General features: G+C 40.6%; 1 protein-coding gene across 6 annotated transcripts; it reads left to right on the top strand.

The window, feature by feature from the left end:
• Window positions 1–595: 595 nt before the first annotated feature.
• Window positions 596–27,843, top strand: mlip (muscular LMNA-interacting protein). Of its 6 annotated transcripts, XM_034609594.1 has the most exons (13): window positions 596–800; window positions 6,334–6,462; window positions 12,705–12,842; window positions 13,347–14,966; window positions 15,571–15,642; window positions 16,237–16,332; window positions 16,443–16,526; window positions 16,620–16,655; window positions 17,994–18,038; window positions 19,560–19,622; window positions 19,766–19,891; window positions 25,847–25,865; window positions 25,896–27,843. In XM_034609594.1, exons 1-13 carry the CDS (start codon window positions 777–779, stop codon window positions 26,057–26,059), a joined length of 2,616 nt encoding a protein of 871 aa, XP_034465485.1. In that variant the 5' UTR covers window positions 596–776; the 3' UTR covers window positions 26,060–27,843. The 6 variants fall into 6 exon arrangements, with proteins under 6 accessions (XP_034465485.1, XP_034465487.1, XP_034465484.1 ...); XM_034609593.1 differs by having other exon boundaries at window positions 597–800; window positions 25,847–27,843; XM_034609599.1 differs by having other exon boundaries at window positions 606–800; window positions 13,347–13,526; window positions 25,847–27,843.
• Window positions 27,844–27,959: the final 116 nt, after the last annotated feature.

Consider the following 27,959-nt stretch of genomic DNA (forward strand, 5'->3'; position numbering starts at 1 on the left):
TTCAAAATCAGATTTTCCTGATCCTCCTCTCTCAGAAAACACATCAACCTTCATCCACTCAGTTTTCTCACGTCCCCGTCAGGCAGAGATGTCTTATTTATGCCTCCCTTCCTTTCTCTGTCACCACACAAGGTGAAAACTAAACATGCGTGAATGTTAATTACGAGGATCGCGATGAGGTGACTGTCACGTCCCTGCAGGGTGGAGAAATTAAACACAAATGCTCAACTCCAATCGAAGTGACACTGTTTCCCTTCGTTTTTTTTCCCCCCCAACGGTCTGATCGATACAATTATCTACACTTCTGTTTTTTTTATCTCAGCTCCCAGAAAACAGTTTTCATTTTTGTCATGTTGAGGCTGAGTTGAGTTGGGGAGTAACACAACTTTTTAATGATTCTTGGGGATAAAAGATGTGAAAGAATAAATGTATATCGGGGGGGGGGGTTGCTGCTGAAATTGTTCAATTATTGGACCTTCCTGGGAACACAGAGCTGTGCTGCTTGGGGTTCCCAGTGTGAACATTGTTACTGGTGCCCCGCAGGCTGACTGCTGTCTGTGAGCTATTTGTGGCTATTATGTGTCTATAAAAGGAAATCTGCAGAGCGAGACACACACACCGACAGTGATGCACTTTGAACTTCAGGAGTCGGGCTGAAAAGTGCGCACCTTGCTCTCCGAGTCTGCCTGGACCACCAGTGGAAGTCTTGGGGGAAGTTTTTCTCTGAAGCCTGGACATGTACAGCTCATGTGGATGGTGAAGCGTTTGAAGCAGGAATGGACAGTTTGACCCTGGGGAAGGTAAGGCTGGTTTGGGAACAAAGGTTTTTCTTCTTGAATAATGCACAGGAGGAGACGCCTCTTGCTGCTGGGTGTATCTGCTGGAGAAATATCACTGGCATGCCTTTATCTCCACTGACCTTGGCCGTTAAAGTGTCTCTGACTTTAAACTCTGGGGAAAAACATTTGACCTCAAAGGATGAAACCATTTAAAGAATTTGGTTATAATTTATCAACACTAAATAATCCCACCCCCCCCCCAAATCTAACCCTCACCTCACATTCCCAGTTGTGCCCTTTACAACTCACTGCCACCTCCCAGGCTTTCACACATAAACAGACACAGTGAATGGAGCAACTTGATATCCAGCCTGTTATTTCCTGTCACACCCACGTGAATAATGGTTACTAAAACTGTTTGGATGCATAAAAGAAACAAGTCATGAGCATGATCGTAAATGCATCTTAATAATGTTCATTGTATGCAAAATGCACGTACGTCACATGTACAATTTTAGGATCCATTATAGTACTTGTTGCCTCGTGCATTTTTGTTCTTTATTTCCATCTTTGTGTTTGAGACTTGAAATCATAACGTTTGTTTATAATCTGGAGAGATAACCCAGTGTTCTCATTCGCAGCTGGCACTGAGCTATATTTTCCCTTCGCTATCTACTGTGGAGGGAGGGGCTGTGTGTTTGTCTGTAATTAAACTCTTTACTTAAGTGACACGCCCAACTGTTTATGCTTCTCCTGAGAAATATAGAGTTTAACATCTGTGGAACATTGTGGTTTATATGCTTTATATATATATATATATATATCACTAAACTGAGGATCCTCAACAGAAAACCAATGTGTGAAAATGTGTGAATAACTGATAAAACATTAGGAAATTGACAGCGCTGATGGATTGATGTTTTTGTAGCTGCAGCATTAATAAGGAATTAAAAGAATCTAAAATTGCATAATGTGGGGGTTTGAGTACCTTTATGAGAAGGAATAACATCCCCTGCATTCATTCACTTGTATGTTTCCGTAAAGAATAACTGTCTTCCCGGTTGGACCCTGTTTATGAGTATCCCTTTACAGACCCCACTGGGGGTGGTCTGCTTCAGGAAATGATTTAGTGCTGCTTGGATTCCGTGTTGGGGACAGTTACGACATGCCACAAGAAATGACCGAGTGAGAGCAGGGACACCGTTGAGGCGACATGTAGCCGTGTGGTGGTTGGAAATGTGATCTGTGAGGACGGCATGACCTCGGCAACACTCACCGCAGTTTAACATTCAAGAGGGCTCCAGTGGTCAAGTAGGAAATGCTCTTCTTTAACCTTTCACAGTATAAACTTATTCTGCTATGACTACAGAGGACACGCAAACAAGGTGGTTACATGAGAGCATGAATATAAAAAAAATTGTAAAACAGCATGTGATTATTTTTAGCCAAGGCATTTGTTATGTTTCTTTATTTATAGCTGGTTCCCTGGTATCTTTAATGTGGGTATATCTTTGCCCTTTAAAGTAAAAGTGAACCTTTTCACAGCTCAGACAGCAGGTGTCACAAATTACATGCTTTTAGGAAAAGTGGTGGAAGAAAAGTCACTTTAATGTGAAGATGCTTTACCTTACAATTACAAGGCCTCCATTACAATAAAAGGCCATATGTGAAAAATGTTAGAGTAGGTAAAACTAGCAGGACACTACAAGAGGTTTGTAACTTGTGTACAGCGCTATTTGCAACTCTAATTGCTGTTTGCTCTCCCCCGCGCTATTTTCCTTAAAGTTTTTACTGTCCATGCAAACAGTCATACCTCATAGTTTCAGCTGTAATTGTGTGCATACCTGCAATTGACATGCAAATATAGCTCTCTCTCAGAATCTGTTGCATATGAGAGCAACGTTCATGCGTGTGCAGGTGCACCCCCGCTACCACCATAGATTATATGAATTCTGTGGGAAACGCTGCAGAGAAAGGGAAATTACATTCCTGGATACAACAATTTATTGGTACCCATACAGCATCCTTCTAACAAGTTTCTTGGTAAATGTCAAGTAGGTTTCGCATAATATTGCCAAATAACATACAAAGTGAAAACATAGCCTCCTCGGTGGAGGGAATGAATCCTATGAGAAACACTGCGAAGAAAGTGAAAAAACTCCTGCATTGGCGCATTTATTCTGAGCTTCTCCCAAATTGAATGTCTTTGATCTTTGGTCATGCCCCATCTCTCCACACAATTGTATGGACATTGGTTCAGTAGTTTTTGTGCACTCATGCAAACAAACAAACAAACAAACAAACCCAGACGAAGATAGGAACACATCAAATTAACTTAAAACTTTTAGGGACCAACCCCCCCAAATGAAAATCAGGCTCTTGGCCTTTTTAAGTAATGTGATGAAATGGTTATCAGGAGCATTAACAGCACATTATCTGCTTTTAGATAACATAGACAAGCCAAAGGCTCATCTTACTGTTAAGTATGTGACGCTGTAGAAAGTGATACATTTAATACATTACCATGTCTGCTGTACAAGAGACCTTTAGCTTCCACTATGTCCTCTATATAGACTCATTCTGATTGTCCTCTGCGCTGACGTGAAATATTTATTATATTGTAGAGAAGTCAGTTGGATGAAGCCTGGCTTTTATCCTGAGAAGCAAAGAAACCTTGATCTATAGAATTTAAAATAGAGGCTGCATTAGAGTAATGGATGTCTCTTTTCTTTGATGTCAGCCTCAGTGTCAGTGCTTCACTTGAATAGTTGTGCTTTTTTTTCTTTACCTCTCCTGTTCAGTCAATAAGACCTAAAAATAATGTCATACATTTGATTACACATTTATAAATCATTTTCTGTCAGTTCTGTAGCTGCTACATTCATAACATCTGAGCATGTGGCCTTTATGCCAAAACCTCAACATTAAAGGGGCCTCTCTAAAATGAAATGCGTGTATAACCATGCATTAACCATGGGAATTTATAAAGCTTGTCAGACAAAATGAGAAACAAAGCAAGCTATGGCAGCAGTGGCGTTCCACCAGCAGACACGATCTTTCTCCCACATTTAAAAGAATAATGTGGCACTCATATGTGCCCTGCTTTAATACAGTGCTTGAAATCATGCATTGACCCATTCAGTGAAAGAGATCAAGAGATATATCCTCAGACTAAAAAGCTGTTAGTGGAAATGACCACTCCAGCTGCAGTTTCTCTTTACATATTTACATACTATTTACATCTAATCACTGTGTGTAAATATACTTGTAATTACCATACATGATGCACAAAGTACAAAAAAAAATCAGCTCAACTCATCTTTAGGCAGTGGCGGATCTAGGATTTTCTAAATAAGGGGCCATAAAGGGGCCAATCACATGTCCAACATCCAAGCACATTTCCTGATTCAGTAAAGTGCATCCCCTTGTTTACTGTGAGCTCTACATATTTAGCAAAGCCACAAATATATTTAGAACTTTGTTCAAGCACATTGTTTACTATAAAATAAAAAATTGTAATTGTCATATTTATGGTTAGTATTGTTAATTAGTGACTAGTTTATAAAAAAATAAAAAATAAGAGTATTGACTGGACAGGGGCACTTCAGAGGCCAACCAGATTTCACCTAGGACCAGTGTCCCCCCCGCCCCACCCCAAGATCCACCCCTGTCCTTGAAATAGCTTAAGCAGGGACCACAATTAATACAGATTTACACTTTAATCTTCTTCCCATATGTATCCTGTCACATGCTTTTAAAAGAACTGTGCTGACTGTGACATGAAAGGTGGAACACAACCTAACATGCTAATTCTCTGACAACATCATCCACATCGATGGGCAGAGATTGTGCGATCCATTTTAAAGAGTCGAGTCTCTGCTGCAATTACCCTCGCTGATAAGTGAGGGAATTTTCAGAGCCCTCCCCCTCCGGTTTGCAGTTTGCAGATGACCCGACAACACTGTGGAGAGGAGAAGCATGATTAGTGAGCAGTCAAAGCACTTTTGCTAAGTGTGTGCTTTGATTTCTGCAGATAAATAAGAAATCTTCCCACAAATCCCGACGATGAAATTGCTACTAAACCCAAACTGTGACACCGCCTTAACAAATTGAAGCCCTAGCATTGCATCAACATATGGCATGGCTCTACACTCTCCTCCAGAGCAGACATGGGTTACGTTCTTTTCAATTCCTTAAAGATGGCTATCACTAAGAGATGTTGCTGTCCGGAGGCAAAGCTTTTACCCACAACAATCCAGAGCTTGTCATACTTGTTCAGCTTGGGTGGCCGAGCTCGAGAATCAAACCATCATCACTCATCATTATAGAGTGAATGCTGCGATTGGCTGGTTTGGGAAAAGCAGAGAGCTGAACGAAAGGTTTCATAGAGTGAAGCTGCTTGTCCCAGGGGTTGTTTACAAAGCACTAATAATAATAATCTGTATAACATGTTTAATAACAGCATTTTCTCGACATCTACTACTTATCATGAAATAAACATATGTATCCACAGTGTTAAAGGCCAGGCATCAATTTGGGTAGATTCACCAGAAAGAAATCTACCATTATATGTACAAAGATGGTCAAAGGAAATAGTTTGACATTTGGGAAAAATGTAGGTTCACTTTCTTTCCGAGAGCATCCGTCAGGTTTTATCAAGGTATTAATATATTGTGTCAAAAAGAGCAATGTGTGTTTTTTCATGCAGAGTTCTTGCAGAAACCATGGCTGATTTATTTCCAAAAGCGTTTTCACTGGTATCCATCTTTCTTTGTTTTGGTTCTTCAGGTGTTGAAATGTAGCTTCATGAACTTGGTAGATGGCAGTGGTTGCTATTGCCCACGCTCAGATATCAGTCCCCTGAACATGCCCGACTTTTTTCGTCAAGATCCTTGAATTGTTTCTAAGAGAAATTTGTGACAATCCATGGCATAATGTTAAAGAAAGTGCTCTGCCCCCTTTTTCCAGATCTGTGCCAAAATGTAATGGACTCTTTCTTACTCTATCTTTCTACCAAGTTTCAGGTGTAAGTTATAAGAGCAGAACCTGTGACAATGGCTGCATGTCAAGTTACGGGTTAAGTATCTGCAGTGGAATAGACACATTGATTTCCAAGCCGTCACGAGTTTTAGTCACCACAGTCTTCATTTAAAACGATGGAGCAGACGGAAAGAAATGCAGAAGAGAACATGAGCTGATTTAATTGCATCTCATTACAACTCATTGAGTCTGGGTGTGTCAAGGCTTTGAGCTGCATGGTGCTAAACTGTCTAATCTCCAAGTGTGTGTGTGTGTGTGTGTGTGTGTGTGTGTGTGTGTGACGAGAGTTAAACAGGCCTGCAGCAGAATGAAATAAGATATTCTGAGTCATAAAATCAGTGATATTCAGATGAGAAAAGTCGTGTTGACAGTGACTGAAACAGGGATTTTACAAAGAACTCGACATTATCTCTCTACAATTCCTGTCAATGGCCTCTCAACACCGAGTGTTTGTGTTCGACAGGGAGATTATTATTAGTTTGTAACACTTGTTCGATTTGTCCCTGTTCTCTAGGTTTCAATAGGAGTGCCATCTGGGCCATCTTTTTTCACATTTGTGCCAGTGGTGCAAAAATTACCATTTGAAAGCATTATTGCTGAGGAGGAGGAGGGATCTGGAGCACGAACAGGAAAAACAAATAAGGTACAGCAGCAGCACACAACCTGAATACTTAAAAGCCCTAACCCTAACCCGTTGACATCATTTGCACCGTGATTATTGCTTTAACAAGGCCTTTAATATCATGCATCAATGTGCTGAAGATGTGTTGTTAATTTACTGCAGCTGACTGAGTTTTCCTTTTATTGTCATCTTGTAATATGTGTGTGTGTGTGTGTGTGTGTGTGTGTGTGTGTGTGTGTGTGTGTGTGTGTGTGTGTTCTTTGTGATAATTGGCATCGCTCTCTTGTTGAACCAACTTTGTCACACTTCATACTTTGGAGGATTATTGACTCACTCACTAGCATTGGGAATGAGCCCGCTCTGCCGTTCTGACTCCACAAAATAACTAGCTTGTGAGTGTGCACAAAACCGTAAACAAAATCTATGAACAAATTCATTTAGGCTACTGTTAGAAGTCCTTGAGCCAGAAATTCAAATTCTGCCATTTTTAGGCCTTTTCTCTCTGGAGGACTCTCCAGTTATTTAGTCAGTGGCTTGAAGATTAAAGGACACACCTTAGCTACAGAGGAAGAATCAATCTCACTCCATGTCCCATTATTCCACCGAGAGTCATGGAAAACTTTTCTGTAGCTCTTGGATTCTCACTGCCTGACCAAATGACCAAACGCCCAAACAAACCAACCGACTGACTGAATAACCAACCAACCAACCAACTGACCGACCATTCAACTAACCAATCAACTAACCGCTGAACCAATAGATTGACGGCTGTGCCCACAGTGTGTGAATGGTGTCTAATAGAAGGGTGCAGTGTTTAGTAGGTGAATGTGATGTGGACTGTAAAGCACTTTGATAAAAATAGAAAAGCACAATATACAGTCTATTTATTTCCTCTTATACAGCTTAGTCACTTATGTAACCTGTCTCGGTCATGGATTCTCTCACCACACATCAGGACGTCATGTTTAAAGATGTAGATATCAGCATGACACAATTCTGAACAAACTCAGGGGTTGAATCTGACCCAGCTCATCATTGAACACACACACCAATGACATTTCTTTACCGTATTTTTATTTTCTGACGGATGCTTTAAGTTTCTTTCTTTTTGACCTCAAGCCAAACTTTTATGTAGGAAACACAATATGAGCACAAACTACAAATATTCAGCCGATAGTTTGAAAGCAAACAACCATCCCGCAGGCTGATGTGGACCCACAGAGGTTTCAGCTGCTGAGGGCATTAATGGGCTATGTTCATCCAGCATCAAGATCACAGCAGCGACGCAGCTCTGGGTACCGTGGGGCAGCCGACTGCTGCCTGAAGTCAGCGCACTGGCTGCCTACATGAGGCTTCAAAGGTCCTCTCTCTGGGGGGTGGCACCATTAGATTACCCCCCCCCACCCCCTACTGCTTTTACCTAAAAGAGTAGCCACCCTTCATGTTATAAACAACATATGACCGCACAGCTGCAATACTCTGAACACCCCCGTGCTTCAGCATACACAGCGGGTATGAACGTGTCTCTCTATTCACATTACTGGATTTTGTGTCTCGTGGGTTTGAATTCAAACGGCTTTGTCCTCATTTCTCTCTGCAATCATTTAAATACCATGAACACTTCGCAAGCCATTTCTCCTTCTAGCCTGCATATCAGTGTCTCATTGTTGTTCTGGCAGGTGTTTTGTTCTCAAAAAAACAAAATTGGTTTTGCCGCTTTATCACATTTGTGAAAGTTGCATTCAGGTTCAGCAAACCTCAAACGCGTCGCTTTACAAATACACACAGATGCACAAAAAGTTTTTGAAAATCTGCACTGTTTACACCTCCATGACGAGTCGCAGACAACTATCTGATTTCCAACCTGTCGGAAATCTAGTTGGAGTCAGTGACAACTCTCAAGCAATAACCATGTGTGTCAGTGCAGCTTCTATTAACTACATTGGGGTCGGGTTCAGACACAAAAAACAGATTGCCTGTCGGACTGGTTCAGGCTCAGTTCGTTATCTCCTGGACTCGGGTCGGGGTTCAGACAGAAATATGCGACCCAAGCCAAAGTCTGTTGTCAACAACAGACGTCCAGTGAAGCGTTTAACCTCGTCCAGCTTGATGTGTCATACTGTGAGCAGGAGGATCACTTGTCTGTCAGTGTCTCCTCGAATAGACTCAATTCACGGAGCTGCAGGGTTTTTTTTCCTGTTGAAGGATCATATAGTGTGTCAGATCATGTTGTGAGTCAGTCCTACAGAATAAACTCACAACGACTGCAAGGCTCCCGTTCACAAGTCAGAAGGTCATGATGTGTAAACTGCGCAGTGATCCATCAACTTTGAAAGTGGTGAACTGGGGTTTAGTGTGGACAGGGTGTTTTTCTTATTAAACACATCGATAGGATTCTGTTAAATGTTTATCAATAGAGCAATATCACAGTAATTCACAATATAGTGAACAGCTGTTAGCGCCTTTGAGTAAATTACATCTTGTGTTTGCACATGACAGATTAGTGCTACTCTCTGCAGGGGGCGTGTCTATATTACAGGTATAATGCATGGAGTATAACTTGGAGACAGTCAACGGCTCATTAATCCTAGGAGCAACCTACACTTCTCAAAATGTCTCTTGCACATGTGTCTTTTGGCAGTATATCAGTAACATAACCTCCAGATGCCATTAACAGTTTTTATCCTGAATGACCGGCACGTACTTGAACTTTGAGGTCCCATGGCACATTACTCCTCCAGCCTAAGTATCTTGCGTCAAATTAGAGAGTTTTATTCCTACTTGGCTCTTTGGATGGAGCAGATTGTCTTTAAACAGACAAGGTCAATGGAGGTGAGAGCAGGTGAGCAGATATATTCCTTCTGAAACACCTACAACTGCAACTACCCTCAGACATTTTCTTCAGCCTTCAGCCACGAGGAGGCTTGCGTACTTCGAAATTCAAATATAAGCAGAATACATTAAGCTCATGCTTTTTAATCTTAATTTGTGAAGAACTTTGCCGAAAGTCAGAGTCACAGCCGGTCTGATCAAATTAAGTACAAAAATATTGAATTTGTGCAAAACGTCTGCAACTGGTACTCTGGGAGACATTAGTATGAGCTCAAGGAAAAAAGGGTATAAAAAGTAAATATTTAAAAAATATTTATTACTTGTAAAGGTGACAAATAAACAGTGCAATGTGGTTGAAAAATCAGCAAGTGAATGGACACATATATATTTTGTATATAAACAAATGTGACAAACATAATGTCTTATCAGCTACAGTCTAAAAACTAGTGTGGAGTATAATTTACATTAAGGAAAAATATGTGCACAGCTATGTTTAGAAACCTTTATGCTGCGTGATCTCAGTGAAATTCAGAATGAGATTAATTTCATTGCTACTGTTCTGTCTATCAGGAAATAAGGGCTGCAATTTTTTAGTAAAATGTCCTTTATTTTTTTACATTTCTTCTGGCTCCATGATGATGAAGAACTTAAGTTGTGCTTCAGGAAGGTCATTTCTGATTTTATTTGCCAAGTTTGGGAGAAAGGCAAAATATATTTTTATTAAGCACAGTATAATTTATTTTGTAATGGAACTCTGCAACTGTACCTTTTGGTGCTTGACCCATTGGGGCTGAGTACTGGGTGTGCATGACACGGAAATTAAATAGCTCAGAAGGAAATGATATACAGGGTGAAGGAATTAAGTTCTGCAAATCGGTGAAGTATTTACTGTAAAAACTAGATGTATGCAGGCAGACTGTGCAGATGAGCGAGGCAGAAGTTAACAAGTTTGCCATCACCATATCTGAGCTGTCCTTGCAAAAACCTGCATTATAAACTGACAAAGTCAGGGAGGCCACATCGACATCCCATTAAATATGTGGAGTTTCTGTATTGGACGAATACATCTAAACCTTGGCTCGCATTGACAAACCACTGCTGTGTCTTCTCTGTCTGTCCAGAAGACCGTCAGAGTTCATTCTTGCAGAGATAAAGAAAGAAACAGGAACTCTGCATTACAAATAAATAAGTGGAGACCTTGGATTATTTATTTTTTCTACCTTCAACCGCGAATCATGCCAGCCTGGGCAAAAAGGCCTTATATTAAGACAATACATCCTAAAAGAAGGAGAACAAAATAGATCCTAAACCATCAAAATCTCCGTAACACCAGCTGATGTTTTCCAGGACGACCTCCTTGACAGTGCGATCGATATTCATTATAAATGCTGTAAAACAAGTTTTTTTTAGTAGGAACAAATCCCAAAGACATCGACTTCAGCCTTGTTGTTATCATCATACACTTTGTGCAGCTTTAACACTGTTGTGCTGTTATTTAGTGTTTATGATTTAGGTTCTAATCACAACTGCTTATGCCAAATGGTACGTGATGATATTATTGACATTAGCTACCATTCATTTAAATATAGTTTCAGGATAAAAATGTCACTATGGCCGCTTTTCATGAGTTCAATCAGTGAGTATATCATGTAAAAGATTTTGATTAGTAAAAGCGGTCATTAGAAGATGCTCTCATATGTATTTATAGGGTCATAATTACAATACATGTGGGGGTTCATGACAGATATGATGTATGTCATTAGCACTTACCCTTTTTAGCTCCACTTGATATCACACATATTATCCCCAATCACAATATTGCTTTGATTTGAGCCCATGCAGATATAATAAAGCACAATCATTTGGATAATGTCGTCTAGCACTTAATGTTCATATATTGGAACAATATTATAAATTTCCATTTTGATCAAATAAAACTAGGATGGTGATCCACAACAGCTCCCTTACATTCAATCAAGCTGCACAGAAATCACTTCCATAAATATGAAAGATTTTTTAACATTTGTATAAAAGGTCCATGAAGTATTCCCTGGGAAATCAGTGAAAATGTTAATTCTCTATCTCGCAATGTTAATGAAAGTAAATCAATTTCCTGGATCCGCCCCCTTTTTCGCATCTGCCTCGGCTGTGGAATGGTTTCTGTTTTTGCTCGTATCCAATCCGACACCAAATTTCATGGACATCCCTTCAGTAAATTTTCAGGCAGGGGGCGAAACCTCCTTAGTGAAGGTAATCATTTTAGTTTCATCTTTTCTGTGGAAGATTTATCTGCATCCTTATTACTGCTGGGCAATATACACAAAGTGGGTTGAATCTCTCAAGTACAGCTGTGGTATACAATTGTGATTAAGTGCATTGGAGGTTACTTTATATTTATACTGTGTGAAAAACAAAGCTGTTCAGAAGAGAGCATTTCAATCTGTTTACACACAACAGTGACATGACATTATACAGTATAAGAATATGTCTCTGGATGTTCTCTTGGTGGTAGAACCTCTTATTGCGCAGTGAGTCATGCTTTTAAACTTGAATTCCTTTGGTTTCATGCATAGAATGCTTTTTGATTCAGTTAATAGATATGGGACCAGGAGACGCTATTGGCTTACATTTCTATCTGCAAAGTATATTGCTCAGCTGAGCTGGGAGAGCCCCTGCAGGGAGAAAACAATTATCAGTAGCCTATAGCTGTATATGTGATATCATATCGATTCTGCTCTCACCTGAAAATTATAATAAAGATTGTTTCAAGTCTTTAAATGAAGGTTTCCTGACAATTGAACTCTTGCGGCCATGCAAGGAACGACTGTTGTGTTGAGAGGCAAACTTGGCAGCATTGTTGTTGTTAAAGGCTCTTAGGAGTGAATAGAAACCTTTTATACAGGACACCAAGGCCAGATCATTGACTTATCCAAACTTTACCCCAAGCAATTTATGTCTAAACTTAACTTGAGTTGGATGCCATGAATAGTCCGGCAAAATATGACTCGTGTACGAAGGATTTAAATATATTGGCAGCTTCCTCTGGCAGCATTTAAAAAAGACACGGTAGCAAACAGTGATATAAATACACAAACAAAAAAACCCCACAAATAGATAAATGCAGCACAGACGGTGGCTGCCAGTTTGGACTGAACTGCTAAACAGACTGGAGATATCATCTTGCTTATTTACAAGCCTCAAACACAGGCCCCGCCTCAGTCATCCAGCTCTGCACACGAGACAGGCACAACACCAATGTTAGCAGGACATGTGCGTGTCCATGTGAATCATATGTGTGGGGACATGTGGCGTGCTGATACTGAGCCCCCCCGCTGAGCTCAGGGAGGCTCACTGCTGAGGTTCACCTCAGGTTTTCTCAGGTTTCACTTGCTCAGTTCCTCCAAAACATTGGCTTCTTTTTCTCCTGTCAGATCGCTGCTGAGTCCCATGAGAGGACGAGCGGAGAGACCATGTCGGAAAGGAATACTTTCAAAGGGGAGATTGTCTTTATCAAGGACGCCGTAGCGGGAGGAGCAGGAAGCACAATCCCAGCGGAGACAGAACTTAGAGTGAGTACAATCAGAGCACTCTCAGTGACAGAATAACAGAAAGCTTTGTCACTGACATGTTAGAATATAGATGTGTATATGTGTGTGTAGACAACTGTAGATCTGGAACTTGAATCTAAAATAGAACTAAACACTGACAGGAGATTAATTAAAAAATTATATTGTTGGACACGTCATGTCATCTTTCAAATCAGAAATTCTAATAAGAATCTAATAATAAATCAAAATGTAAATAACCTCACATGTTTCCTGAGGTCTTCTTTACGATGGGCTTGATTTGAATTCTATTTATGCAGGACTGTCAGATTGAGCACTTTCTTCCTCTCTGCATAAATCAGACACAACTGACAAAACATTGTCACTCTGACCTTTAGGAATTTGAAGTGAAAGTCCATTTTGGTTTTTGTAACTTGAGTGGTAATTTGCCAGCTGAGGCACAAAGATGCTTACAAATTTACACATTTTACACAATGTATCAGATCATTTTCTCTTTTTTCCCCCCAGTTGAAGTCATCAGAGGATCACATGAGCTTGTCTCACACCAAAGCCTCTCCCTCCGTCAGCGCCCAGCCTGAAAATACACCCAACCACACCGCCGCCGTGACAGCGTCTATGGAAACAGCTGTTGATAAACACAGGGCCGTTTCCCAGCGGCAGTGTCACGATACTTCTGGACGTGCTGAGGTTAGCTCGGGTTGCTTTGCAAATAGCGTGTTAGAGGAGAGGACGAGCCCCACATGCTCCGCAGACCTGTTCCCCACCCTGGCTTCGTCCAGAGAGTCCCTTCTCTCAGACATCTCGGACAAAGACCGATGCTGGTCTTTCACGCAGCCCTCCTCTGTAACCTCTCCTGTCTCTTTCAGCCGCACTGTGTCCCCCTGCTCGTCTGTCCGCTCCGGCATGTTCACGCCCTCGGTCACCCAGATCAAGAGGCACTTTCTCTCTCCCGGCTCTAGTCTGGTTCAGAACCCTCAAACCTGTTTTTCATCCTGTGAGAGCCTGTTCTCCTCCATCTGTCCCCAGTCCCCTCCTCCTCGGCACCGGCCTCCTCTCACCAGACTCTCCCTCCTCACTGCCATCCTGAGAAAAGGCCGTCTTCCTGTTCTGTCTGCTGCTCTGCAGAGGCCTTACACCCCCTGCTGGCCTGTTAACCCTGTGACCCTCTCTTTCTGTAACGCCTGCTCAGCAGCCTCCAACGTGGCCTCCATTCCCCTGGAGTTTTCCTCTCGCTTCTCCTCATCTGTGTCTATAGATAGCCAGAGCCTCCTTCACGAGCCTAAAAGATGTGTTGCCTCTCCTCTGCCTGTGCAGTCAAACGAGCTCGACAACAGAACAAGCCCTCAAACTCAAGTCAAAAAGTGCTCAGAGCAAATTCGCTCAAGCAGAGTGCCTAGATGGGAGCAGGTTATTTCACCTCCACCAATGAAAAAACTATCCCGAGCTCCGCTGCCTCTGTTTTGCTCAAACGTCAAATCTGTGTCTCCAGCAGAGCACGACGAAACATTCGACTGTGCAACTTCCCAAAAACTGCAACATACGCAAATCTCTGTCTCTCAGTCGCCTGAGCTGAACGCCCGCAACACTCACATGCACCTCCAGGGCCATGAAGATAATAACTTTAAAAATCTCATTTCCCTGTCCCCAAAACTTCTTAATGAGCAGGAGAACTCTGTGCCCCAGAAATGGAATCACCCGTCAAATTCATCTCTCTCAAGGCTTCATTTGCTTTCTCAAAAACTGAGTTTTTCGCCTGTCTGCCCTCCTCAGCTTCAGCCTCCTCCGTCACGCTCACCAACTCTCACAACTTCAGCGTCGCCTCTCCCTCGTTTACAAAACACCAGAGGAAGGTGTGAGTCCGAGAGGAGCTGGCCTGCTTCCAAAGCTTCCACAGCGCCATCGCAGGCTTTCCACAAAGCTGAGTGCCTGTCCCCTTCCCACTACACACCCATCAGTTTTCTTGGATGGCCTTCACCCGCCTGTTCCCCTACGCCTGCACCTTCTCCTGCTCCACCAATCAGAGATCTCACCCCGTCCCCTTCCCTCTCCCTGCGCTCCGCAACGCCTTCATCGAGGCCGGGTAGTGGAATTTCAGACTGCAGTGACAGGGAGGGTAAAAAAAGAAAGGTAGTCGCTCTTTTGCCACATGCATGACTTGTTTATAGGATATTATCTAATATGTTCTCCGTGACATAACTCCCACACTGTGGGGTTCAAAACAGATTTGATAGATGGATATAAAAAGCTGTCCTCTCTTGTTGAGTCCTTATTTGCAATATAATCTTATGATGTTATAGATCTTTGTGTTTCAGAGATATCAAACATATGGTACAAGTCTTTCATCTACTGACTGACACATCAGAGACGTTATATGCAGAAGCGAGCCATCACGAAATCAGTGCAGCAGCTTTTAAACAGCTCTGGTTTCTGGGCCAGACATACAGCTGGAAGCACGACATTTCTAAGTATCAGTGATTAGGAATTCAATTTATTTAGTTCAAGCAGGGAAATGTACGTCGATTTCAGGCAGAGTTGTCTAGTATTCTTGCCTGTGGGAAAAGTTGACTGTAAGTGAAGTTTTTAGGTCAGTCAAACAAAGTGATGCTTTGAGAGGAGATGTCTGACTCACAGCAGTGTGTGTTGAAACAAAAACACTTAACACTAACGAAATGTAGAATACGTACGCTGAATTTGTATTCATTATCTGCTCTTCTCTCTCTATCAACTCTAGATAAACAAGATTAAGTTAAGCTACAAATCCCTCGCTGCAATTCCCACAAACACTCTTCTGCTGGATCAGCAGGTGAGTTCACTTATTTGACTCTAATCCCACTATAATTCATCCTGTGAAATATCCGGCTATGAAGCCATGATGAACTGGTTTGATGCAGGTACTTGGGGGAAATGCTGCTGTTACAGGACCAATACAGCGTGTGGCCAATGTAAAATATGAATAAATTTGTAAATTTGATTTTAAAAATTGGGTTTTACATAAAAAAAAAAATATTCTTAGGTTTCCACTCACAGGGCTTTACAGAGAATTACATTTTTATCTGTTAATGCAAAAACGTGTCAGGCAAAATTAAAAAATGACAGGAAACCAATTTCACAAGGATTTGCAGGCTGTAGATAATAGAACTATAAGTGTCATTTTTTAAAAACCTGATTAAAAGTCAAAATGAGCTCAAAGTGACATAAAATCATGGCAACCAGAGTCAACTGTCGTGTTATTCACACAGCAGGATGTTTCATTTAGAGCCGGGGAGAGAGGAGCACCGTCCGTGAAGAATACAAGAGGGGATGAATGCAATGTTCTCTAGGAGCAGCATATAATCAAAAGAGAGAAGCAGCGGTGTGGAGGGGAGATCAATCCGCTCATGGCGCTTTGTATTCACAGGTGATCGACGAGCAGGTCGAGAGAGAGGAGAGTCCCTGTGACTCACTGGATCGAGGTGCTGCATTGGACAGAGGTGTTGCAGACACCCACGCTGAGGTACATACACACACACACATACACACACACACACACACTTCACTGCTGGTGTTCACGACAAAAGTCACCATTCACACAGCTAACATCAGTGACTTTGTGCTACTCTACAGATGTGCTCGCCAGCTCAGCTCCGCCAGCAGTCAGAGGAACTTTATGCAGTTATAGATGAGGTTTTGGCAAACTCCACTCCAGCAGTGAGTTCGTTCAGTGATACATTTTGAACATGCATTGGTTTAAATGTTAATTGACAGATTTATTTACACAACTTTTCTCCCCGGCTACTGCAGTCCTCCAGGTCATCCACTCCCAATTTTGGTCTACAGGTAAAGTTTCTTTCTTCATCTTCATGAAACAAGTGTAGCCAGCAACCTTTGAATTTCCCTCTTAAAATTCTGGTTTGACATTTTGGTAAATACACTTATTCAGTTGGTGTTAGATGGGAAGATTGCTACCTCTTTCACATCTGCATGAAACTAGGGAACAAATCATTTAACAAGAAAAACACCAAAGGTTACTGCAGGAAGGGTCCAGGACATAAATTAATTAAACAAGTTTAAAGTTTCTGAAACACTTTTTTATCTTTTTATCCCTCCTGCCTGTGCGCACCCTGCCCATGAGCCCAGAGAAGCATACGCCGCTGCAGCAGAGATGACAGTCAGAAGTTAGCGAGCAAGTGACGGAAAAGTTGTCCTCTAGCAGTCGTTGGGCAGTGTGCGTGAAGGTGTTTTGGCGGCATAGCTTTGCCGAGAGGGCCGATGGGAGGGAGATGTGTCGGTTGCATATTTTCAAAATGTAGCCTGCTCTTGCTAGCTTTTCCAGGATTACCAACCCTAGCTTTAGTAGATGATGGTAGGTGGCAAATATATAATGTCAGCTGTAACAGTAAATGTAATGAAATGTTTCTGCACAAAAATTCTGTCTCACATGGAAAAACAAACAAACAAACAAATAGAGGATTGTAGATGTTCCGTGTGGTTTGTAATGCATTAACCAGTATGTTCAACTGGTTCTTATAGGAGTCTTTTATTGTGTTGAAATTCTAAAGACAAACTAAAAAGTTAAAAATGACTAAAGTAAAAAATAAAGACATAAGCTTGCAGCTACGATGATATAACAGGAAATAGTAAGTGTAAAACTGGGGAAAGGAAACAAGCACTATGTACCATGTTTTACTGGAGCACAAACTTGAAGTGGGATAAAAGTGAATTCTGATTGTATAATCATAAGCACAAGAAATGGAAAGACATCTGTTCATTATTCATCAAAGGAGAAAGGCCTCTGTGGTTTCTAGAGAAAAGTGTATGTGTGTGTGTATGTGTGTGTGTGTGTGTGTGTGTGTGTGTGTGTGTGTGTGTGTGTGTGTGTGTTGGTGCACTGTCATCCATGACATTGAGGAGTAGCGTGAGGAAAATGTGTAATTATCAGCCACACACAAGGACAATAGAGAGAGTAGCTCTGTTACAGAAAAAACTGTAGCTTGAGAGAAAACAAATAACAAAACACCGGAGTTGTTCAGATTTATTCCATGAGTTCACCAATAGGTTTTCTTTTCAACGTCTGCCTTTCAGCCATTTTGTGATGAGCCATTTTAAGATGTTTACCACCACATGAGTTTTGTGTCACTCGGTTGTTTAATTTCACTTTCCCTCTACTTTCTGCAGAACAACTCAACACTTCCAAAATCCTTGGGACGGGAAACCAAATATGTGAGTCAGAATAAAAAACAGGACCAAGATAAGAAAAAACCCACTACAGAACCACTCTTTTTACTTTCACAAGTCCCAAATTCACAGGACTGAGCTGCAGGACATTGGGCAGAGGCCCCTCATGGAAAATAATATTTTAAAGATCTAAACAGAGATTCAGGCAGGACAGATGGAAATTTTGTCCTTGGAGGATAAATGTAGCTGAAAACAGAACTGACAAAGCTCTTTGTTAAAGGGATAGTTTACCGAAAAATGTAAATTCACTCTATCTATTCACCACTATGCCGATGGAGGGGTGGGTGAAGTGTTTGAGTCCACAAAACACTTTTGGAGTTTCAGGGGTAAACAGTGTTGCAGCCAAATCTAATACAATTGAAGGAAATGGTGACCGATTCTTCCAACAAAAAAAAACTGAAGTTGCCTCCATTGTGCTTCTGTGGTATCATCCCAAGTGACCGTAAACCCTGACATTTCAATTTGACTTGAAATGGCATCATTTACACCAAGTTTTTAGCCTAAATGTCCTGTGATATCCTCCTGCCTGGCACCACATTCAAGTTCGTGCGCACTCACACTGTTCATGCTCGTGCCCAAGGGGCACATGACGATGTCAGCTAAAGTCAGCCATAAATGCAGCTATGCAGCAATGCTACCAGAACTAGCGATGCTACCGCATCCTGCGAACATGAACGCAGATCAGGAGAAGGATAGGAACAAACATTTAGGCTAAAAACTTGGTGTAAATGACGCGGTTTCGAGTCGAATTTGAATGCCGGGGCTTACAGACACTTGTATGACGCCACACAAGCAGTATGGAGGTGTTTCAGTTTTTTTTCTGTTTTTCAGGTTTGAAGAATCTGTCCCCCAGTTACTTCAATTGTATTGGATTTGGCTGCAATGCTGTTTTTAATCAGTGCATTTTAATTTTTCTGTGAACTATCCCTTTAAAGAAACAGTTAAACATCTGAAAGGTACTTTAGCTTTTTTATATGTGTGAGTTGAGAAGTTCGATAGTGCTCTCATATGGTTAGCTTAGCATTAACACTGGAAACAGCTCACAGCTTGCTAGTTTACATCCATAGTTAAAAAATACATTATTTGCACTTATACAGCAGAATGTTGTGTACTTTCTAAAGGTGTATTTAGATGTGAAGCCAAACAAATTGTTGCCTTGTGTCATTGAAGCACGGGATAATTTGTCTTTATTTACTCCAACTGTACATCAGCTAGCTAATTAACTAATGTGGAGCGTGACAAAAATATTAACACCTTTTAACCCCCTTCAAAACCATGATTGATAAGTAAATTAAATGAGGCTCCCTTGGAACAGATGGCATATTTATCTGGATTATAAAATACCACGCCTAATTTGCCACATTTCCACAACTGAGGAGCCTGCTTTTGTTTTCTTTTATGGAAATCCTGCAGTGCTTCAAGTGGTTTCTGTTATCAGTGTTTCCACACTACTGTGACTGACACTAATAACTACGGCCATGTTTTTCTTCCATGTTGTTTATTCAGGCATCTTTAAGCAGCTTGTACCAGTCTGGCAGTGTGGACAGAAAGCTGACAGATCCTAGAAAGGTTCACATTTAATTCTCATTTGATCACGTTAAGGCACCTGATACAAACTCTATTATTAGTACACCGATAGTGTAAAGCTCTTGGAAGTAAAGTTATGGGGATAAATTCCTCTCTGCTGTCAAACTCTGACTACCTGTGTGCAGACGAAGCCCGGGGTTATTCGCCCGATGACGGCCATTCCTAGACTGACTGTGCAGGATGTGGAAGAATTTCGTCCAAATCCCTTCAGGCAGCCTGTTGTCAAACGCACCTTAATTGACGACAAAAAGGTAAGCCTGTGACATTTGTTCATCTTATAGTGTATATTTGAATGTTTCTAAATCTGTGCAATATCTTTAGTTTTATTACCTGTCAAGGGAGGAAATGTTTTCATTGCGGTTTCTACCAAACTGATTTTATTGAAACTTTGTAGAAGGTTAGGATATAGGTGAAGGAAGAACCCATTACCTTATGGGGAGTATTCAATTAACGGGGCAGATCCAGGGTTTGTTTCACTTTATTTTTTTTACTTTGCAAGCGTTTTTCTATATTTTAGTCAATTTCTCAAGAAAAAAAATGCAGATCTGAGACCTTTATGAGAGAAACCAGGCTTGTGCAGAATGCTTATATTTATGTCAAGGTGAAATTTTCTGCAGATCCGGAGAATAATCCAGATTTTGTGAATCAAAATTACTTTTTTAGAGGTGTGATTTCTATTTTACGAAACAAATATTCCTTTTGAATATATCAGAGAATGGGAATTTTGCATACACCTAATGTGAGCAGTTAACAGAGAATCTCTGTTTATAGTATTGTATATGTTTCTGATCTAAATACATGAATATACAGTACAATATGGTGATAAAGTAGCTAGTCAGCATTGGTGGAGGTATCTACTCTCTGAGTGCCAATCTAGCCAAAACACTACAATCTGGATTTTGTGACTGTGAAAGGAGAAGTGTCTCAGGAATTTGAAGACAGTTACAAGGACTCCAACTTTGATAAGTTCAAAAAATAAGCAAGGTCCTAAAACTTCTAAAACTTCAAAACGACTAAAGAAACATCTCAAACTCTAATCCTCCTCTTAGCCATCCATCTGTATGCCTACCATGTTCCATACACTTCAATGTTCTTGCCAAAATTTCAGTATTATACATTTCAGTCAGACAACTCACGTTCAAACGTTTATTGCAGCAGTAGAACAGGTTTAGTGTTTGGCGTCTAGGCTCCAACTTAATCACTCCCCCATATGGTTACACAGGAATGATGGGAGTGATGAGCAAATACTTGTAACCCCCATCGGAGCCGACAGGTGGATGCTTGGGTGGTGGAGGGGCTGAAGCAACGTGTAGCAATACTGCAGCAGCAGTGCGAGCAAAGGGGATGATGGGAAATTTCTCTCTGCTTAAATAGACCACCTGATAAGGTGGGTGTGTATTATAGATGGTTGTTGAGAGTGAGGTATGTCACATGATGCATGTCACATGATTGGAGCAGCGCAGCTCGAGTTGGCTGCCTGAACTAGCTCGCAGGCGTTGCTCTATTTTTGTGTAAACAACATGCAAAAAAATTGAATCGGTGAAGAAAAGAAGCTGCTTTTTCTTGCAGCCTCGATCTGTTTGTTTAACCGCTGGAAACTCTACTGGGACAAAATGAACTAAATATTTAGTGCCCATTTCAGATAACAGACTTATTTTCATTACATCTAAAAGAAATTTGATCGCTTCTAAATCATATACTACAGCTATCCAATGCAGCTGTGACATAATTTGACAATTCGGACACTTGCTTGCAGCCATTTGTTTTATACTTTCTCTACCACGCAGCGTCTGTCGTCAGCCAGCCTCGCCAGAGCCTCCGAGAGGATAATTCTGGTCCGCACATCTTTATGTCAAACTGCTGAGCTCCACTTGAGGATTTCCTTTTATCTTTTCTGCATTGCAACCAACAGACGCTTATCAAACAAGCAGCTCTGAGTTTAAATAATAACACAAATTTGGCTAAAGTATCTATTTTTTTATTCAAGAATGAAAACATAGCACTAAGACAACAGCAGACATACTGAGCACTCTTGTTGTTTATCCTTCACCAGAGAGTAACAGCTCCACTCTTCTTACTAATGAGGGGGAACTGGTTTGGAGAGCTACAGTATCAGGAGAGAAGATGAGTGTGAGTGTTTGTGTGTGTGTGTGTGTGTTAGTGTGTTTGTGTGTTAGTGTGTGGGTGTGTGGGCGTGTATCATAAGAAATACTTTTCTTATGAGGTGAGCCGAGCCGAGCCGAGGCAAAGATTTAAACTGCAGTTTGGCTGAAGTGCCTCTCCCTGGATATTCAACAAATAACTTTCGAAAAACAGTGTTGGGAGGCGGGGCTTATTTAATCAGCTTGTTGTGTTGTCTGGCTATGAGCGATGACTCCAGTAGCAGCTCACACACTTTTGCCATAGAAATGTCAAATGAAGTAGAGGGCTTCTTGTCTCCTGACCACCAAGACCACGATCGTTCAGAGCCAATACAGTTTGAAACACTAGTGGTGTTATGAGCCATGTTCAACACATACATTTTTTTTAATAAACTTGGTAATAAATTGGATTTTAAAACCAGCATTAGTATGTCATCTAAGAATAGTCATATAATTTAGTTTACAGCTCAAAAAACACATTTAAGTGTCTTTATTCATATGGCACTCAGTAGAGAACATACCTCACACCAAATTGTACACATATAAGTCTCCTAAAAATTGTTTTTCCTCCCATCAAGATCCATTAATTATCCCTCGGTAATCGGTAAGTTAAAAAAAAAAAAAACGCCTCACATCTCACATTGTTAAAGAAAGTGAAAAATGTGCATCTTTGTCCAATTTAATGGTTCTTTCTTAGCCCATGTTCCATCCTTTCACCAAATTTAAAGGATATCCATTCTGTAGTTTTTGCTCAATCCTGCTTACAAACAATCAAACCAATCAATCAATCAACTAACAATCAAAGAAATGGACAGGGGTGGAGATAAAAGCTTAGTTATTGACTTAGTTTACACAGAAATGTTTTTCCTTTTCCCTCATCATGCATACTACCGTTGTTATGCTAGAACTCTCAATTGTCATATACTGAATTGAATTCACAAGGTTAAGCTCCATATGAGCCATTTGTAAAATGGTAGTCTGACTAAATGTCAAGGTCAACATGACAATTGTCAGGGAACAAAAAAGAACTTCAGATACAGAAGGAGCTAGTGAGGCAGAGTTGAAAGCATGCATGGTCCATAAACATGACCAGGTCAGCGAGTGCTTTCAACAATCTAACACAACCAAGGTTTTTAACACGCCACTCCTCCGTAGAAAAAAACAACCCTGCTGTCCCTCTTAAAGGCTGCCATTCACCATCAGAAAGACAAACAATGGCAACATTTCTGATCCAGAGGCCATTGGTTGATTATTTCTAGGGATAGCTTAGTGGAATATTCAGCTTTGTAGTGTGTCCGTTGTGATGTGGAACAACAATATGCAGTAGAGTAATATGAACCAGGAGGAGCTGTAAGATTTATATTCAGAGTGTAAGAAAACCTGTAGCTTACCTGGGGACAATCGTCTGTATCTGGGTTAGCCCCCTGACGTTATTCAACATCATCATTTATCTTTGTGTAATTGCAGCCAACGTTATGCAGAGATGTAATCATTAATTAATGAGTTTATGGTAATTGAGTTTAGGTGGTGGAATTTTAATTTGAATGCTGCTGAGGCAGTTTCTGTCCTGTGTAATGCCATGATTGACAGCTGAGACTGACTCACGATTTGGTCGAGCACATGCATTGGTGGGACTCCATCTCCTGACAGCCACTGTGCAGACTCTCGTACCAAATGCACAGGATGGCAGCATTCGTATCAAGATATTTGGCTTCATTTCTGCTCAGTATGAGGAAGTGAAGACACCTTGTCCATCTTTATATACAGTCATATGTGAAGTTAAGATTTAGCCTGTGTTTGTAATAATTTATTCAGGCTGAAGACAGTGTTGTTCCAGTTCCCAGGCCCCAGAGGTTCTGAGAGTTTGACCACAGATGAGTTTATGGTGCTGGCTCTACCTGCCAGAACAAAAATAGGAGGAGAGAAACATTACACCATGTTTGATCAAGGTGAATGTATCAGACACAAGTGTCCTCATCCAGCTTTATACTGCTGTTGCCTTAACAACAGCATCAGAATCCTCTGATGCAATGATAATCAACAAAGAGGAAACTGCTGCCTGAACACTAATACTTTTCTCGGTACATGCCCCCTCCATGTTAGTATAAATGCTCTTTTCGGCTTTTAAGTCGTCCATAGGGAGGGAGCCCACTGACATTTGTACGTTTTCAGCTTTTACCAGACAGTCTGAATATTTTCTGTGAGGGTGGCCATGTACTGCACCTCCACTGAACAGCTTCTGAATCCAGAAATGATTCTTTGTAGCATTTTTGGTCACAGTTTGACTTTTAATCCTTGTGTGATTTCTGTGTGATGAGCTATCTCAAGGCTGCCAGATGACAGATCACAGTGTGAGTCTCATGGGTATAACATGGGACACACAGGTATGAACCTCCCTGGTTTCCTGCAGAAATGAGTGGTCAACATCTGACAGGAGAGGACAGAGATCTGTACCTGACAAAATAACTGACAATAAAAATGGACACACACAGAGCACACAGGGGAAATCATGTAACAATGAAAACAGTACAGGGCAGTGTGAACAAAAATGACAATGTGGAAACTGCTGTATGTCGAGTGTATTAGGTGAGTCTATTTCTGAAAACCTTCACATAGTGGCTTTAGCTATATGCCACAAGCAGCCTTAACCTTAATCAAGTGGTTTCAGTGACTTAACTCTCCTCAGGGCAACAGGCCAATGCCAATATGTGACTTTTGAATTCACCAAAGAACTATTGATTTTGTATATTTGTTATATAGACTTATTTTCTTTATATTTTTGAATTTTGTGCACATTTGCCGGAAGCAAAATTTGATATTTCAGGGAGAGAAAGGACAATAGAAACCAAATTCATCCCTGTCATTTCACTAGAAAAACTAATTGGTTCAGAATATGTTCATCCTAATTTAACACAAGATCGTAAAAGCAGGGGGGGATGTTGCCGCTTCCAGCAGCCGCCGCATTATATCAATAAAGCGTTGTTTTTGTAACAACATAAGGCAAAGCCAACAATTTCACTGTGAATGGGTATTCTTCAAGCAGCTTGTTAACCACTTTGTCTTGTTATTTCTTTTTCATGTTTAAAACTGAAGCAAATACCAGCTGGGGTACACCCTGAAAAGAGACAAACAACCGTCATTCACACCTACAAACAGTTAAACTAACCACAATCTGCATGTTTTTGGACTGTGGGAGGAAATCGGGGCAGCCAGAGAAAACCCACACAGCTTTAGTGTTAAAAATTCATCCATCCTCCAGCAGTTGTGCTACCTCGGCAAAACCTCCTGTAACCTGAAGGCAGATTAATGAAACGGGTGTTGGTCTTTAGATCCACCTTCTCTAAGACAGAGTATATCCCAAAAAACAAAGCAGTATTTGTTAAAGGCAGAGATTCAATTGACTTTTAAAGCACCCCCAACAAAACGTTTCCTCCTCCACAAGATGCTCTTTCCTTCAAGTCCTTCGTGTCATTCTTTCCCCAAAAAATTTCAGTTTCGTACACAATCTTTTAAAATTTCTTATACTTGTGTGATAATGTGGTGCTCGTAAAATTGTGACTTAATTCTTGTAATATTACGATTTTATTCTTATATCCTAGGATTCCTTTCTAGGTAGGTATTGACTATTTTGTAGTGATGGAAATGTGTAGTGATGTAGGCCAATTTCAGCAACATGCCAATGGTGACTAACCTCATTTATATTATTCTCATATTTATTATTCTATTTTAACTTTGATTTGGCAAGTGCAGAGTGCTAATTTTAGACCCTGCATGAACAGATAACTTGTAATTTCAAATTTTCAGTCTTAATGAAAATATAGAGCATCCACTCCAGTAAAAAACATTTATAATCAATTACACACTGAATATTCACCCCAGTGCCAAATAACCTTCAGGGAGAACTATCTTCACTGCTGGCTGGAATTAGTCTAAATGTAATCCAACTATAAACTGATGAAAATGACACACTCCATCCACATTGCTGCTGCTGTTCATTTCCCTCTGTCCGTTCCTTTCGTATTGTACAAGCTTTAACATGGAAACCTTTATGCTTTTCTATTTCAGGCGGTAAATGTGAGTCCTGAACAGGCAGGGGCACATTTTGAAAAAGACATAACGATGGGAGAGGAGAGGACGACTGAAAGAAAAAATCCATTCTCAGTGTGTGACCTGCAGATTACAGAGCCTGAAGACCAAATCACTCAGTGTGCCAAAGATGCCTCAGCACCTTCCAGTCAAACTGAGGGGCGGATGAAAGCCTTTGAGACTCATATTTAAAGCACTTACATCCTGCTTCTTTCAGTGAACATTAATCTGCCAAGACAAATTCAATATTTAAAACCATTTCACGACTAAAGGATTAATGACAATTTAAAAATGTTGATTGGACCTTATGGAAATTATTGAATGAGTGCATCACCATATGTATAGCTGTTTACAGCTGCTCAAAGCAGGATTCTATATGCCTTAGAAAGAGTATCAAACAACATGCAATTCACTGTTTGCTAATTCTCAATTCACTGAAGGCTAATTTATACTCAACGTTAGATATGTATTTGGAAACAAATGGAGCCTTCTGTCAATACTCTGTTCATTTCGTCCATATTTGTGCATGTCTTCTGAAAACCTACTGGATGAAACAGACAAAACAGAGCAGTTCCACCATTAATCATGGGGGAAAGGGGGCAGTGCAGTCAATAGCTCAATCGAAACGATCATAGAACATGAGGAAGAAATTTCAACAATGGTGGAACTTTTGGAGGAGATACTTTGGCGTTTACATGATGTTATTTTGCTCAGGCAGCCGGGACAAACACTGCCGTTAATGATGCAGAAATTCCCGACCATGCACTGCCTTCCAAAGGGGGTGTTAACTACCAACCATGCCAACATAAAGGACGCATGGAAGTAGGTGGGCATTTTGACATTGCTCAAAACGGATGCATCCCTTTTTGTACGTAATGGCAGCATCAATGAGCCTTAAACCTGTCAAGCTTTCTGTTCTCCCTCACATGTGCAGCTCACTGTGACTACAGGAGACACTTAATTGGCATCAAATTTTACTGGTGCGTAGCTGAGATATAAAAATGAAGGCTGAGTGTGAAGATGCCTGTGGTCCATGAGTACCGACCACTAAAAATGCTGCAATGACTATGACGTTAACAGGATGACAGGTGTTGCAGGTCGTGTAATCTGACCGCAACCTGGTCTTTAGATGGTTTTGGTTACAGACACTGTCAGACCCAGTCCCTTACAAAAGCTGTGTGTATATGTGTGTACGCCGCGTCTGACATGTAGTTCTCACAGAATATTGTTAAAGCTAATTACAACGAGGAAAAACATAGGATGAGACTGTTGTTTTTCGCACATACTTGGTAAAGCAGAACAGAAACTCAGTGTTAAGGTGTTAATATCAGACTAATTATGTGAATGTCACCCTTTTTTCCAGATAAGACGAGAGAATCTAATAAGGAGAGAATTGACTGAGTTTTAAGAAAAATGGTGGCTCCTTAAGAGGTTTCCTGTAACAGTTATACAAGAACTGATGTCCATGTCTTCACTGAAAGGAAAGCAAAGAATGGCACTGAAAGCTTTTCTTGATGGAAAGATGTTTAGGCTCTTCTCCCAACTGCCTCCAACAACGATGTACAGTAATAGACAGATGAATCATCCTGCTGAATATGTTCTGAAGTGCATCGCCAAACAATTTCCAACAAAGCCTTCACATAGGATTCTGTGTTAAAAAATAAATTAAAAAAAAACATCTTCTGCGTCACTTGAAGCAATCAGAAGATCCAATAGTGATGAGAGACCTGAACAATAAAATGGCCCTTATTTTTTCTTGGTCAAGAGAGCTCTGTTATTTTAAAGAATTGTAAAAACTTACTGTATTCCTTTTATATGCTGCATTCACAAATATTCAATATGGTAAGGGTAATATATATGCTGATATAACAGTTATGCAAACTATGTAACTCATTACTCAAACAAAATACTATTTTAATAATGAAAAATGATTTCAGGAAAAAGCATAATATGTAATAAAGGACTTCCTCATGTTGCCCTATATTCTGAGTTTTACTCTATATATACTTCTTTTCCTGTATATACATGTCCATGTCAGTAAATAAATTACAGGCTAATGACACATAGGTCTTAAGTCCTGATAAAATATATA

This window comes from Hippoglossus hippoglossus, chromosome 15 (assembly GCF_009819705.1).
Source record: "Hippoglossus hippoglossus isolate fHipHip1 chromosome 15, fHipHip1.pri, whole genome shotgun sequence".
NCBI classification, from domain to species: Eukaryota; Metazoa; Chordata; class Actinopteri; order Pleuronectiformes; family Pleuronectidae; genus Hippoglossus; species Hippoglossus hippoglossus.

Bases quoted from the DNA above. Each gene is read 5' to 3' on its own strand.
- mlip (XM_034609593.1), top strand. From the start codon at position 777: ATGGACAGTTTGACCCTGGGGAAG. The intron at 12,843-13,346 runs GTGAGTACAATC...TTTTCCCCCCAG, and splicing joins CAGCGGAGACAGAACTTAGA to TTGAAGTCATCAGAGGATCA. The intron at 16,333-16,442 runs GTACATACACAC...GCTACTCTACAG, and splicing joins TTGCAGACACCCACGCTGAG to ATGTGCTCGCCAGCTCAGCT.